This window comes from Scleropages formosus, chromosome 8 (genome assembly GCF_900964775.1).
Source record: "Scleropages formosus chromosome 8, fSclFor1.1, whole genome shotgun sequence".
Classification (NCBI taxonomy): domain Eukaryota; kingdom Metazoa; phylum Chordata; class Actinopteri; order Osteoglossiformes; family Osteoglossidae; genus Scleropages; species Scleropages formosus.
The window spans coordinates 23,321,942-23,337,475 of record NC_041813.1 but is presented as its reverse complement, the minus strand read 5'-3'; the positions used below and the strand labels follow the sequence as shown (position 1 = coordinate 23,337,475).

Below are 15,534 nucleotides of genomic sequence, written 5' to 3'. Positions count from 1 at the left end.
CGCGTGATTCGCCAGGTTCTCCCAATCGGGCTCGCGGCCGGCGCCGCGCGCGCTGCCCTCCCTATCGCGCGCCAACGCGTCCCGCCGAAATTACGGCGGAGTTTAATAGCGGCGCGGGCGGCAGAGGCGTTGGGGAGAAAGGAGACATGATGATGTGGGACACAAAGTACCTCAAGTGGACTTGGTGGCGCGACACACTGTGCTTTCAAGGGCAGAACGTGTGTGTGTCCGCGGGACTCACCGGTTTGTCCGCGTTCTTTCTGCTCACCGCGCATTTTCTGTGAGTAACTCATTATTATTTGTTTTTTTGGGAGTCTGTTTGTTTGTTCATCGACGACTTCCAGATTGACGAGGGGGGCGCAGAGCGAGCGGAGTAACACGGCGGTCCCTGTTTTTTTTTTTTTTTTTATTATTTCCCCAGTATTCCTAAAACTGTGACGTTCTCGAGTAGGTTGGACGTTTATTTCAATAAAACAAAAAAAAAAAAAAAAATCTGGTGTCTTCTCAAATGTCTGTCCTTTTCTCGTCAAATGATAAACGAGACCCCAACTGCACGAGGTTCAACCGTAGCGCAGCAGAGACAGAAAGTAAGTTAATTTTTGGGAGGGGAGGAAAAAAAAGACATGATCAATCAGCTTCAAGTTTGTTCCTTCTGCGAAAGGGGGAAAAGAAATAAGAAATGGAAAAGAAATCATTACAGAGCGCTCAGTATCAGTGGAGCAGTAAGAGGTCAAAGGTCAATCACACTCCTGTGTGAGGACTCTACAATAATAGAAAGGAGGGTGAAAACTGGAGTAAATATCACCTAGACAAGTATAGCAGTGTTCAAATGATAAAGTAGTAGTGAGTGCTCCACACCACTCGTTACAGAGGCGAAAGGGCAGACCTCGGGTGGGTTTCTTCGAAGCACCGGGCTGGACCTGTGTGCTGAAGGTGTTCCTATTAATCCAGGGTGAGAGTCGTTGTCCGTTATGGACCTGAGTTTTTACAGGTCTTTTCTCTTCTGTTCCCCCCCATCCCAGACTACTCTACAGACGTTGTACCTCGAAGGAGGGCTCCTCCAGAGACGTGGCTGCCTATGTGCTCTACTGGCTGCTGGGTGACTTGAGCGGCACCCTGGGCGCAATCCTTTCCAACCAGCTGGATGTTCAGGTTCTCGCACACGCCTTGTCCTCCTCCATGGGCAGTTCACGCTGTCCTCGCCCAAGCTTCATCTCCATGTCTCTCTCCGGTGCAGATGAACGTGTGGATATTTCAACGATGCTTTGAATAAATGAGTGTAGTGTGTTAGAACACAATTCTGTTGCACCGCACTACTACACTTACATTTATTAATTTTTGCAGACACGTTTCTCCAAAGCAGCATACTGTGATTAACTAGCTGACATCTTTATTTGGAATAACTTTTTCATGACTGTAGAATATTGCGATGTATCTAATACTTTAAGTCACCATGGATAGAAGTGTGAAATACTGGTTAAAAATCACTGTAAGTGGTGTTGGAGAAAAGCACCTCCTAAAGTAATAAATTTACATGGATGACAGTAGATAACACTGTCACCTTGAACTAAGGTATCAGCTCAATAGAAATCACTAGTTCCCTTTACACTTGGGTAGCAGGTCTTTAAGGTGTGGATGGGGAAACACTGCAAATGAGGTAGACAGACTGGTTCAAGGTTATAAAAGGTATGTATCAAACTGACAAGCCCAGTTCCACAAGGTCTTCCACCAGCTGCAAAACAATTATAACAAATTACTGTCGATAAAACAGATTTTTCATTCAGCTCTCTCCTGTAGTCTTATTAGATGAAGCAATAGTGTGTCGTTGCCTTATAGAAGCTGAGCTGAATCTTAATTAGTCTCCTTTTTATTCCAGGTCTTCATGGGTGTGTTCATGACTGCGCTAGATGTCGTTAATTTTTCTTTTATCATCATCCGCATTTGTTTCTGCTGGCATTCGGACAGTGGTGAGTGAATTCTGAAAAGGTCGTGATGTTAATTTCATGTATAGCTACAATGGCGTAGAAACTCGAGTTCTTTTTCTTGAAGAAGCCCTAGCATGAACTGAAGAGTGTGGGTGTGTACTTGTAAGTTTGTGTGTCCTGTCATTGAAAATCTTCACATACCTTGTAAGTGATATGTGCTCTAGGCTTTTGCAAGAAGTAAATCGATGAATGATGCTGATCATTTTTACGGCACAGCATCAGTGTGAAGGCATTCTTTCCATAATATCCTAGCTAGAAGGATGAAGATCATCATGAGGAAGAGGAGGCAGCAGAACCTTCTGGCTGTGTCCCTCCCTCTTGCTCTGGGAGCGTGTTTCTACCTTTTGCCTTACCCAAAGCCCATGCCTGCAGTCCGAGCCCATTCAAACCGACATCTCCTTGGCATATTTCCACAGGTGAGTGTGTGGGGTTGTAATCCATTGTAATAATGTTGCTAAAACATTTCCAGCTCCAGTAGCAGGTGTTTATAGAGTGTCATTGATGGTTTCCAGATGTTTGGCCCATGATTTTTCACTACCATGCTATCCTTGTCTCTTGGAGCAGGAGAACGGAGATGTTATAGGTTACACGCTGGGTTTTCTTTCTTTTGTCATTGGTTGGACCTCCAAGTTTCCTGTGCTGGCTGAAGCTGTAAGTATCCCCATTCTCCATGCTGTAGTGTGCTCTGGAACCTTAGCTTACCAACACAATTGGAATCAGAAGTCTATCCATAACTCAGCTTGTTTATAAATCGAACCACTACATCATAACCAGTAAAAGCTTTATAATAAAGCAGATGTCCTTTGTATTTATGGTCTGGGTTCTGTTTTTAAAAAAAACAGAAAACTAATGGATTAGGTTTAAAACTAATATTCCATTTTCGTGTATCACAAGACTTCCGTTATCTTAACCTGAAATGGCATGTCTTGCGGTGTTCCTTATCTTGAAATTAATCACGGATACTGCCGCATACATGCTGTACATACTGGAAGATACTGGAAGTGTGTTGAACGAAAGCAGTTTCATACTGTTCTCTTTTGGGGCTCTTTACTGCTGTCTAATGGCACGAGTCAGAAATGCAGGTGACGTTTGGCAAAAAAAGTTTGAAAAATACACAAGTTAAAAAATGAAAAAGAAAGGAATTTCTTTCTCCTAATCCAACATTGTTAACATGAGCATCCGGGGTAGTAGGTCACGGTGTCTGATGGACCATTAAACAAAGAGTCAAATTGATAACCTTTATGTTTTCTGAAGCTTGAAAGAAAACTAATAGTCTGTTTTTACTAATTACCATGTCATGTGATCTCTAAAATGTTCCTCAATTGTTCGGTTCAAGCATCTAGATGAGAATTTTGTTTTTTTTTTTTTTTTTTTTGGACCTGTGTTGGTTTTCTAGCACCGGGGTGAGATCAGCTCAGCCCTGCACATATTTTACGGAGTGCTATGTGCGCTGGCCAGTCTGCTGTATGCCTCCGCCATGCTGCTGTACGACACACGCGTCAAGTCCATACAGAAGGCACTGCTTTGGATCCTAACTGCTACTGGATGTGCTGCCTTTGATGTTGTTGTATCCTTACCATTCATCTCAATCCTGTTTTGCTTTTTACTTTATGTCAGCTCTTTGGAGGGCTACAGATTTGCATCTATAAAATAGCAACTATTCATATTCTTGTAATAACAGTAGTTATAAAAAAGTAATCATTGCTTACATAAGCAATGGGTCCCAAAAACTCAGCACACCCAACATTAATGTTGACTTTCTAGTAAATTACACACACACACACATTGGCTGAAGCCGCTTTTCCCAAGCGGGATCGCAGCGAGCTGGACCCTAGACCAGCAGCACAGGGCGGAAGGCTGGAGGGGGAGGGGACACACCCAGGATGAGGTGCCAGTCCGTCGCAAGGCACCTCAAGCGGGACTCGAACCCCAGACCCGCCAGAGAGCAGGCCCCGGCCAAGTCCGCTGCGCCACTATGCCCCCCCCCCCAGTAAATTAGTAAAATGAAATTTATGCTTCAGTTTGTCAAATAAGCTTTACTTGACATTTGCAGGGACTAGCAGAATATAACTACCAAGAAGTCTAATATTTTCCAGTTCTCAGTGTTGGATTTTAACTGGCGTCACAGATCATCACCCTCTCGTGCTACAGGAAGCAGAAAGGAGTGCGGCCCTCATTCCCACTCCGAAGAAGCACTTCCCCAGACACGCAGTGCCTTCTTGGCAGTTCCTCTTGTGCTCTGCATTGCCCTAGGGGGAGGACTTCTGGGAAGCACAATGTGGGCAGTGAAACATAGACTAACCATACATAGAGCAGGGTTCTTAACCTGGGTCTGTGGCCGTGCTTCTGGGCTCTGTGAAGCACAGAATGGCTTTGAAAAAGCACCATCTGTGTGAATAAACGTTAAAAATGTTGCTGTCTGTGATAACCCTATGTAACTGAGTTTTTGTGCAATACATTGAGTACGGTACTTTGTATAATTATTCAACTTATAAATGTGATTGTGGTCAGATTTCATCAAGCTCTTAAAGGGGTTTGTGACCTAGAAAAGGATAAGAACCTGAGAAACGTTACCTTAGGGCCAGAGAGAGCAATTTTGGTGTTTTTTTTTTTTCCCTTTTCTTCTCCCCATCTGCTTCTAATCTATCTTATTAGAGAAGTTTTTTTTTTTTTTTTTTTTTTTTTTTTTTTTTTTTTTTGTTCATTATAAATGTGCAGAATGAAAAAGCTTAGATTTACAATCATTTTGCAGTTTGTTTCTGTCACTCCTGTTTTCTCTGCTGCACTACAGGGTCACCCTGAGACACCACTTCAGATTCTTCGTGGCAACAAATACCTTAGCAGGAAGACTGATGTTGGACTCTATATGGATATCAACATCCAGCCAGCAGGAAAGGTGCTCCACTGTCCACAGGATCTAGACTATCTTTGTTGTCTCTCAGATAAACAAGGCTCTGCTCTTTGGTTTAGAACATTGTAACTGAGAATCCGCACTGGGTAATTTGTCTTGCCACTCACTGAAGCGCTCTCACCGCAAGCAGTGCATTTGTGTCTGTGTGTTTCAGATCTCTTTGAAGGAGGTGAATAAGAGCCACAAAGGTCAGTCCAGGAGAACAGTCAAAGTGGTCCAGGTGGACAGCCCCTGCTCCTCGGGCAGCTCCATGGACAGCTTATCCGTTAGCTCGGATCTCGAGGTGAGGAGATGGTATGTCTCGTGAGTTTTGACAGATGAATACACCTCCACCTTTGATTTTCATTAGATGTTATGAAAAGCTTGCTGCTTCAGCCATTAGTCTCCTTGCCAGACTTGGGTTAACACAGAGCTGGTCAACATGCAGTCTGCAAGAACACTGATGAAGTTAATATGTGCTGTACTTGCTATAAATCCTATAAATATTGAATCACATAATACAACTATAATTACACTCTTTAGTACTCACTGCACCTAAATAAAATACAAGAAAAATCTTCAATTTGGATCTTTAAGATTCAGTATGTCACTGTGATTTACATGTGTGGTCCTCGGACCAGTAACGATAACGACTGTGGCCCTTGGCTAACAAAAGGGTCAACAACCCTGGGATTCAGTGGTTGTGAATCATGTGGGCACTATTTTATATATAATTAGTCAAGCTTTTATTATGTTGCATGCTTGTTTTTAAAACTGCTGTGTCATATTTTCATAAATGACAGATGATGCAATTTCACCCGCTGTGTCAGTTGAAACCTTTATTTGTACACTTGAATATTTAAGACCTGTAATTCAGGCTGGGCCCTGGAGGTGGCGTTGCTGTATACATCTTAATGTGCAGAACTCTTAATTCAGGAAATCAAGAGTGAAATTTAATTTAACTACTGTTGTTGATGTTAAAATGCAATATTACTGTGTTATAATTACTGTTGTTAAGCAAAAGAGCACATTTGCTTTGTTGACATACAATGCTTCATTTGATATTTCTTAAATTTATTCATTTAACAAAAGCTTTTCTCCCAGGTTATTTACAGTGATAAACTAGTATTTAGCAAGGTCATGTAGTTAAGGTCATTAACAATGTTAGATACCCTATAGTAAACTACCTACAATCCTTCACCGATCTATACTGCAGAGCAATGCAACACACATGCACACATACTTTAGAGTCACCAATCCAAGTGAAATACATGTCTTTGGATTCTGGGAGGAAACCCACTCTAACATGGGAAGAACATGCAAACTCCACACAGACTTAGCCAGATCAAACCTATGTCCAAAAGTACAGCCCCAGCACTGTGAGGCATCAGTGCTACCCGCTAAGCCACTGTGCCATCTAGTTTCAGCCTAAACTGCGGCTGATTTGATATAATGTGCGGCCAGGCAGTGTATGGAATTTTGCCATAGTACGTCTCTGTACCAGTGTCCTGGTAACAGGTCAGTCTAGTGTGCACATTTCAGGTGCTGAGGAGGGTCCACAGACTGCAGCTGTACAGCAGAGTACAGTACCAAAGCCTGGGGAGCGTCTGCTGCCTCTCTAGAAGAGGCTATCTTCAGCTCACTTCCCCCAACATGTCTTGGAAAGGTCTTCCAGGGAGCTCCTGGAAAAACCCATCAATGGAGAGCAGAATTGACCCTGAAACAAAGGCAAATTGTGGCGAGCGAATGCTATTGTGCTTCAAACAATGTACTAAAGAGGAAAGATTAAATGTTCCCATTGAAGTGCATGAAGGAGCAGGCCAAGCTGCATTCTGTCTGAGCTCAGTTAATTAGGGAAGTTGACTAATAATCAAAATTTGCTTTTACTTTGTGCAGTACTTCTACAAACACTAGGTTTTGTACTTGTTTATTTTACAGGTAAAATGCTTCTACCTGAGTATAGCCACAACAAACCTTTCTGTTCAAATGTTTAGCAGTCCTAAAGGGAACCTTCTGATTTTTAATGTAGTCTTACTAAATGCAAAATTTTAATTTACTCGCAATATTTTTCTTTCATGTTTTTACTGTATATTTAACATGTTTTCCCCTGCTTTTTCGGCATTTATACCCCTTAACCGCTGGTATGACATTTGACTTTGGAGTCAGTAATTCTATGATACAGTTTAATGCGAGTTAGAAGCACAACTCCATAATGTTTGACCACTAACACTTATTCTATGATGGAACAGTGTACAGTGCTGCCTTGATGTAGCCTGGGGATATTTACATTATTGTAAACAGGAATTTTATGTTATAGTTTGCCCTTAAATTTAGACACAATCATACAGTGATGGGGGGGACTAAAGGGTGTGTTGGCAAAAAGTACATATAAACCATATTGCCTGGACAAAGTATACAGTAGAGATTGCCTGCACAGGTCATATAAGACAAGCAGTTTCTGTAATATGTCAATTTGTCCTTTATTGAATACACTGAGAAACAAGCTTTGTAAATATTTTGTTAGGAGTGAAAGATTATGGAATGGCGTTACTGATGGATGTTGCTTGGATTTTATGTCTGTTGCAAAGGCTAATAATGAAATGTCATGCACCTTTTGATGGAACTTTCCTTGAGGTTTTCTAAAAAAGTACCAACTGATTTTTGAACAGCTTGAAATTTGCTTTCTATTGTTTTCATACTTGTAATGAGGTGGGGTGGAATCGGCAGAGACTTGTGTTACGGCTCAATTGTTCTGCTGTTAAAGATCTGTGATTAAAAGTTGGGCAGGACCAGTCTGTCTGGGAAGTGGTGCAGAATAGATGAGGGGTCTATAGGGGATTTGGCACTCAGCATTTCTATTTGTGGAACTATTTACGCTCAGCTGTGCGCTTTCCAGGATGGAGCAGTTCAGAAATGCTGGACCCACCTTTATCAGACATGGACTGATAACGTTTTTGGACCTTGCAGTGACTGGGACGTTAGTTGCTGAAATCCTTTGTGTACCCCTTCAACATGTGTGACAGTGCTGTCATCCCGCAGCCCTAACAAGCCACGAATTTACCATCAGTGTGTGCTGCATGCATTTCTTTTATTAATTCAGTAACATTCATTTTGTGCCTGGTGTACCCAGCTCAAGCTCAGCGTTTGGTGTATAATGATGAAACCTCACAATAAATGACATGTAGCAACATTACATTATTCAGACTAGAGCATAAAATTGTGTTCTGGGAACTAAACGCTATTCTTGATGCTATATGTTGTTTTTCAGTGTACCAAATGTGACAGAATATTGTTTGGTATAGCTTTATGATTAAGAAAAAAATCAGTCAGGATGGCAGCGTAAAGTGAACTTTGTGCTCAGGTATTTATCTTTTTTTTTTAGTAGTTAAATTTGTGGGAATTTTTCCTCTTTTCGGTTCAATGTATATCTGGGGTTTTTCTGTTTCCTTAGTGGGATTTTGAGGACGTGAATTCACAGTGGTGCGACACACAGAAAGAAGCGGATGCTTTTGCCCTGCAGACCTGAACAGATCGCTGTGAACGTAAGTCTGGTGACAGAAGTATCACTGGAGAAGCCAACAGGAAGGTTCTGTGCCAACGTGTGTGTCTGTGACACAGCCATTCAGAAGGCCACTCAGTGATGCAGTGTATGACACTGGTAAAATATTCACTGATGTATGCATATTAAAGCCATATTTTGTATGAGAAATTGTGAAACTGCACTTCTATCGCTACCGTGATATATGTTGCCTCTTGGTAAATTAAATGCAGTGTAATAAGAAATACTGAAACGATTTTTGTCTTTGTGCAATTTTTTTTCTAATTTTTAAAATTAATATTCCATGTGTACTAAACTCCATGTCTCTCAAAAACCTTAATGACACCATTTCAAGTCTGCTCCAATAATATTGGGACCTTTTTGAAAAAAGGCTTGTAAAAAAACATCACTTGTTCTAAGTTAACTGTCTGGACAAATGGGGGGTCAGAGAGATCCAGAGCCAGCCCTGGAAGTTTGCAAGGCTGAAAAAGATGCACCCTGAATGGGACCCCAGTCCATTGCAGGGCAGCCACACACAGCCATGTCCACATTTGCTCACCATAGTCAATTTAGAGTCACCAATTCATCAGAACAACCCAACTTTGGACTGTGGATGGAAACCTGTGTGAACACAGAGTGAAGATACAGATACTAACAGTTTGTTGGAATAAATATGGGTTTTTCTAGATTTATTTTCAAGCACATCGGTAATTTTGAAATTGAATACAGTAAAGGATCAGTCAAAGAGTGATGTGGTGTGAGGAAATGGTAATGCACGAGCGCGAGTGACCCAGCTGACGGTCTGACCGTATGAGAAGCCTCGACTTCTGCCTCCCCACTGATTAATGTGTAGCCTGACTTTCAGCAAGCGCAGCACTCGGTAATACTGACAATGTGTCATGTGAAAGTCCTTCATTAAAATTTGCTATCTCATGAGGCACAGGGGACATTTCCTGGATCATTCCAGCCAAGCTGTTCATTGGTACTTTACTGGATGTCCAACATATGTGATAAACACAGCGACTTAGTGGCACAGGCTTATTTTGACCTCAATACAGTTCTGCTACTGCCCCTTTCCTTTATATTTAACTTTGGAAGCCGTATCTCTGCCGAAGTCGAAGCGTCTTCGCTCCTGTAGCAGATGGGAAGTGAAGGCACTTCCCCAATGTGATACCAGGACAATGCAAAGATTAGGGAAAGTTGTGAAGGAAATTCTTTTCCTCAATTCAGTTCCTTTTTGGGACATAAGAGGTTGATAAATGGAAAGCAATGTGAATTTACAGTCATGCTGGTAATTCTTTAAATCAATGATTTACTGGAGGTCACAACTTGTTTTTTCACATCATGCAGGTAAATGTGAATTATTCTGAATTAGTGATTTGCATAAACTCTTGTTTGCTATATTTTTTGCAATCTATCAAAGAATTCACATCTTTATCGCAACCTCAACACTGACCCTTCATACCAACAGGGGTGACATAGTCTGGCACATAATGTAATGACCTTGAACTGAAAAGGTGGTGCGACCATTGTGGCCGTTGTACTTCTCATTGAAATTAATGATCTTAATAATGGACTGTAAAGGAAAACAACGAGTCCCTTAATTTGGCTTAGCAGTTGTGTGAAGCGGTCAGGAACGAATGCGTTTTCCTGCGAAACAGACCCAAAGCAGATGTAATGTGCACACAAATGCACGATCACCAAATAAGTACAAATTTTGCTTTATTGTGTGAATCGTTCTTGGAGCGGGTATATTGTATTACGATAACTACTAACAGTTTACATGCATTTACATGACATGACCTGATCACCTGACCCTCAGCTGATACTATATGTAATATATAGGCCTGTGTGTGTGTGTGTGTGTGTGTGTGTGTGTATGTATACACACACACACACACTCACAGTATATCCTTCTCACCCCTACATGGGGTGGTGCATGTGTCTTCCTTAAGCTCTGGTCCTCTACCAGAGGTCTTGGAGTATGAGGGCTCTGTGCAGGGGGGCGGAGTCGGTACGCAAAATCTTCGAGTCCGGCTCCAGTAACCCAATAACTGCTTACGACTCCGACTCCACAGCACTGCTCAAAAGTTGCACATTATTTTGGGGGTTAACTTATCTGGCTAATATCAGCCTAAACCTATATTACACCTTTAATTTTCGGGGCTTGACTTATACACCAGCACACACATTTTTCTAACCCAATAATTGCTTCCAATTCCACAGCGCTGGTTCAGCACAGTATCTTAGCTGTTCCTCGGACTGCACTTTTATGGACACGGACTTCAGATGTTGTTCCTGGAATCTGCCGGAGCCATTCTCCCAGTCTGGGGGTCACAGCCCCGAGCGCTCCTTTTTCGACTGGGAACCCTCTGGACTTCACCTTCCACATCCGTTCCAGTTCTTCCTTCAGCCCTCAGCACTTCTTGATCTTCTCATGCTCCTTCTTCCTGACATTGCTGTCACTTGGGATGGCAACATCTACCACAATTGCTCTCTTCTCCTTCTTGTTGACCACCACAATGTCTCTATACTGTATGTGGCACAGCAAGTAGCGCTGCTGTCTCGTGGCACCTGGGTGGTGCGAGAGGACGTGGGTTTGATCCCCGCTCAGTCTGTGGAGTCAGAATGTTCTCTCTGTGGGTTTCCTCCCATAATCCAAAGACTTGCTATTCAGCTAGACTGATGACTCGAAAGGTCACTTGTACTGTGTGTGAGTGAGTGACAGAGAAAGTGTGTTTCACTGGTGTATGAATGAGTGATCTGACACCTTGGGTGAATAAAGTGTGGGGTCATAACACTAGTGTTTTCATGTATATAAATATAATGAATGAACTCGATCATATATAAACTAAGTCAATTGCTGTTCCACTCTTGTGCGCACATCCCGTACAAAATCGGGGGGACCCTCAGATTTATTTTGAAGTTCACACTTCTTCAGTCAGTCACAGTGAATCACAGTGAGTCCACACGTGACACGACGTTACGACAAACTTAACCGTCAGGAGCTGCACCTTACGGCTTACCTCAGTTTTGAAATCACGTTTCGGTTAAAACCATAACAAACGATATTTGATGCTAAAAATTAACACGCTCAGGTGTTTTTGCGGACACTCAAACGGGCTCCAGACCGCGCACTGGAACAAGTGCGTTTGTGACAGATGAAGCACGAGCTCACGCCGCACCGACACCGGTAAAACGCGCTTCCGCGGTGAGTGTGGCGTGACGTCACATCCGCTCCGATTACCTCACTTCCTTTTCGGCGGTTCGTTGGCGAGCTAGTTCCAGGCAGTAGCGCTTGCCGCCGCCGCTGCCTCCTCCTCCGTTTCGCATCGTGGGCAGCTGTCAGCGTGAACGGAGCGCAGCTCTCCTCGCTCCTGCCGCACAGCTCTTTTCACACACTGCTGCTGTTTGGGGGCGTTTTCGTCGAACTATGACCCTCAGGTGATACTTAACATACCAGGTGGTTCTGGGTGAGTGTCCCTTTTTTTTTTTTTTTTTTTTTTTGTTTTTTGGGACGGAGCGCGCGCGGCCGTCCATGCCGCGTGCTGTGTGTGTGTGAGAGGAAGAGAGAGGATGCGTGTGTGTCTTTCTGTGTTTAACACTCGCTGTGTGAGGTGAGGGGGGACCTTAGTCTCAGCAGGTCCTCTAGCTTCCATTCACGCTGTTCAGCTGTATCTGTTTTAATTAAGAGGCCGGTTTGAAGAACGTGTAATAGGCTGAAGTGCCTGTCTGTGTGTGTGAGTGCGCGCGCTGTCGGAAGTGTCCGGCCAGTAGTAGGTAACGTGTTCTTCTTTCCAGAGGAAGAGCAGGTTGTTCTCCATCCTGAAGACCTCCTCCAGCCTGAACCTTCACCCCCCACCCCTCCGTCACTACTTTCCTTTTCGTTGTTAATCACGTTAAATTATATAAATACATGCCTGTTTTAAAATTCCCACTAAGCAAACCGACCTTGCTTGCATGTGACATGTCCAGGAGGACACCCTCCTCTGCCCCCCATTGAGGAAATACTCCTCCATGACTCATTCTTTCACTCGGCTCCTATTTCTGCTTTTTAGAGCACTTCCATTTGTCCCTCAGCAGTTCATTCTTGATGTGATCGTTTCTTTGTGGGATCTCAGAAAAGTTCTTATATGAATGGGTGAAAAACTCCCCCCCCCCCCCCCCCGCCTGCATTAGAAGCATGTTAGTGTTGATTCACCATGTCATGTTGAACTTCTTGTAATGTCTTTTTTTTTAACCTTAGTATTTGCGGTACTTAGTAAAACTGGGATTGTCCTTCATAGCTGGTGTTATGCAACCTGCTGATGTGTGTAACCGTAATTTAATAATGTATCAGTAATGTGTGTCTTCACTTTAACTTCCTTCTTATTCTCTCTTTCGTGGGCTGTTGCCGTCTTTTGAAATCATAACTAATTGATTGTAACGGTTTTAGGTCATTTGTACATCTTTTTTCCTTCATATGTGGTAATTACTTTAGATACTCACATGAATGTGTACCTTTGTCACTTGATACCTCAAGGGAAAACAAAACCGTAGTAAGATTGGAACTTGGATGGGTAAAAATGGACCTTTTACAGTGTACAGCAGCTTATGCGTTGTGGTGCTGTTCTTATTGCTAAATTTTGAAGTGTTGAAAAATGTATTACTTTATATTCCCAGCCTTGTACATTATTACCTATATTTTTGTATCTGACATTGATTGTTTCTGTTTAGTTTTTTTTTAATGGCATCCTTCCAAACAGGTTGCCTTGACATAAGATATTAGGGTTTGAAGAAAAAAAAAAAATGAACAGTTATCATCATAACTACAATGATTGACAAAAAAAAGCCATGGAGGAAGTCATAAGACTATTACATGATTTAAAAAGTGAGAAAATATGCATTCAGTCAGTTTGCTTTATCTTTGCATTTAGATCTTGAACTGAAAGTTTTTAAACACTGTGTGTCTGATTCTGAAATGGCTTCTTTGTGTTACCAATATCTGATTAGTGAGCAGTACAGTACTCTCTTTTTTTTGAGAATTTTCAAAAGAAGACCTCGGTTGATGTGGTGGAGAATTTGATGGTTTGATGGCTATGTGTGTATCTAACTATAAATGAAAGCTTGACATTCTAAACCATTTTGTTCCAAAGATGGCTGGAAACTGGACTGCAGGTATAAACATTTCCATGGAAATTATGAGCCTGAGTCATATCAGAGTCACAGTTAGTTAACACAAGTGAGCATAAATGACTTTAAGTTTGGCAGCCTTTGTTCATTGAAAACTTTCAGCCAGAAAAACAAATGATTCTGATTCAAGCCCAAGGGTCACACAAAAATGTGGGTGTTTCTCTGTAACGTTGATCATATCTAAAGGCAGTGAAAGCCTGACATCCCGAAGAGGAAGCCAGGGAACAGGCTAAGATACACAATGGGTTTGCCCTATTGCTTCTGTTGGATAGCAGCACCATCGTAGCGGGGACGCTCACAGTACACATGCTTTTTCCTGTCATACTTTGGAAGTGGAACTGGGTTCAGATGTCGTGTCGAAAACATACCGCGCTTCGAAAATGTGACGAGTAATTTGTGCAAGGGCCGTAAGTTGTTTTTTTTTTAAAGGTGTAATCTTTGTTTTTTTTCCCCCCCTTTAAATCAGACCTCCAACAAGATCTTTTTCAAACTTTCTGTGCTTTGTCTGATTCATTAGTAACAAATTGTCTGCTTGTATATTGCCGTTGCACTTTGTCATATCCAGTGTGTTTTAGTTGCAGAAGTGACCAGACATTGAGGTGTCAGAATAGTCCTGTGAGGGCTTTATTATAATATGAAGCAAGGAGCACAAAATCACAGCTTAATTCATTTAGCCGACTTTGCGCCAAAGAAACTTACAATTATTTACCCATTTATACAGCTGGGTAATTTTACTGGAACAATTTGGTGTAAGTACCTTGCTCACTGGTAGTACAGCCAGAGGTGAGGTTTGAATCTCTGACCCTTGGCTCCAAAGGCAACAGCTTTAACCACTATCCTATCCACTGTCCCAGCCTCAAGCAAGAACCTTGTCCTGTAACACAAATCACACATGGAGTTAGTCCCACATGGTTACACAGTCCAGTTGATCAGTTCTCTCCTCAATGTCCAGTTAAATAATTCTGCTTTTCAGCAGCTGCACCTGGGGCACAAGTGGTGCACATTGATTAACCGCTGCATATTTTTCGGAGTTCTACATGAAATTTTAGAGACAGCATTGTTCATTAAAAAATATAACATAAATGTGTCAGTTGCTATTAAACTGCTGTATGCTTTGTTTAAATCAATATTGAGCAAGAAGCATTAAATATTGCAGAAGGGCATAATGTAGGATATTCCTGTTCTTACCAGTTACTCCATGAGCGTTAAATGTTCACTCATTAAAAGTTGTTTTGACATTTTGTTATGTAACCGTCTGTGAACTTAGGGATTCTAGATTGGAAGTTAGTTGTTCGAAATTCTGTCCTTAATGTGGCAGTCTTCATATTTACTTTTTGCTTATTCAGGGGACTGGCTACATGAGAAATTTGTGAATTTTTGTGATGAATTTTTCTCTATTCTCTACAGTAAAGATGTTCATACTTAAGAAGTTAATTGACATGTAAATCAGAGAAGACAGAAATAGTACTGGGGAAAAGTAATTCATCATTTGGTTGCTTGGATGATACTTTTATCTCAAGTGAACTGATTTTCAGCAGTACTTTTCTACAAATCCTATAGATGCATATTTTCCTCATAAAACTGAGGTTTGTAAACTGAACCACGAGCTTGATGGAATGTAGAAAATCTTGGTAGTCATAATGGAAGTAGTACTGTTAAGAGGTGTCTTCTCCCTGCAGGTACAAAATGTCAGTGTTACTAAATGTAATCTTTTCTAGGAAGAATTTGGAGAACTTGTGTCATTACCCCTGGGCTGTGCAATATTGACAAAGTAAAGATGTTTATGCCTAAATATTGTGATTGTGATGCGTTTAACATTTTTATGTAGCTGATGCTTTTCCGAGAAGAAACTTGGTGTTCAGCTACTTACAGTGACTGCCACAGCAGGGCGAATTCCCCCCCCCCCCCCCCCCCCCCCCCCCCCCCCTCCCTGTATCAGTTCAGAGTAA

The 15,534-nt window shown here is 42.0% G+C and overlaps 2 protein-coding genes across 6 annotated transcripts in view; both read left to right on the top strand.

The window, feature by feature from the left end:
• Positions 1–71: 71 nt before the first annotated feature.
• On the top strand, positions 72–8,573 carry tmem44 (transmembrane protein 44). 3 transcript variants are annotated; one of them, XM_018757098.2, is made up of 10 exons: positions 72–280; positions 1,023–1,152; positions 1,877–1,967; positions 2,238–2,401; positions 2,547–2,636; positions 3,382–3,552; positions 4,114–4,263; positions 4,777–4,881; positions 5,051–5,179; positions 8,327–8,573. In XM_018757098.2, the coding sequence occupies exons 1-10, from the start codon at positions 147–149 to the stop codon at positions 8,399–8,401; spliced, it is 1,239 nt and encodes a 412-aa protein (XP_018612614.2). In that variant the 5' UTR covers positions 72–146; the 3' UTR covers positions 8,402–8,573. The 3 variants fall into 3 exon arrangements, with proteins under 3 accessions (XP_018612614.2, XP_018612613.2, XP_018612612.2); XM_018757097.2 differs by having other exon boundaries at positions 2,550–2,636; positions 6,418–8,409; XM_018757096.2 differs by having other exon boundaries at positions 6,418–8,409.
• Positions 8,574–11,687: 3,114 nt separating this feature from the next.
• The window catches only part of atp13a3 (ATPase 13A3), a 41,209-nt gene continuing 37,362 nt past the window's right edge, over positions 11,688–15,534 (top strand). For all 3 annotated transcript variants that reach the window (XM_018757347.2, XM_018757348.2, XM_018757346.2), the window contains exon 1: positions 11,688–11,886. The gene's annotated coding sequence lies outside the window, so the exon portion shown is untranslated. The remainder of the gene's footprint in view (positions 11,887–15,534) is intronic.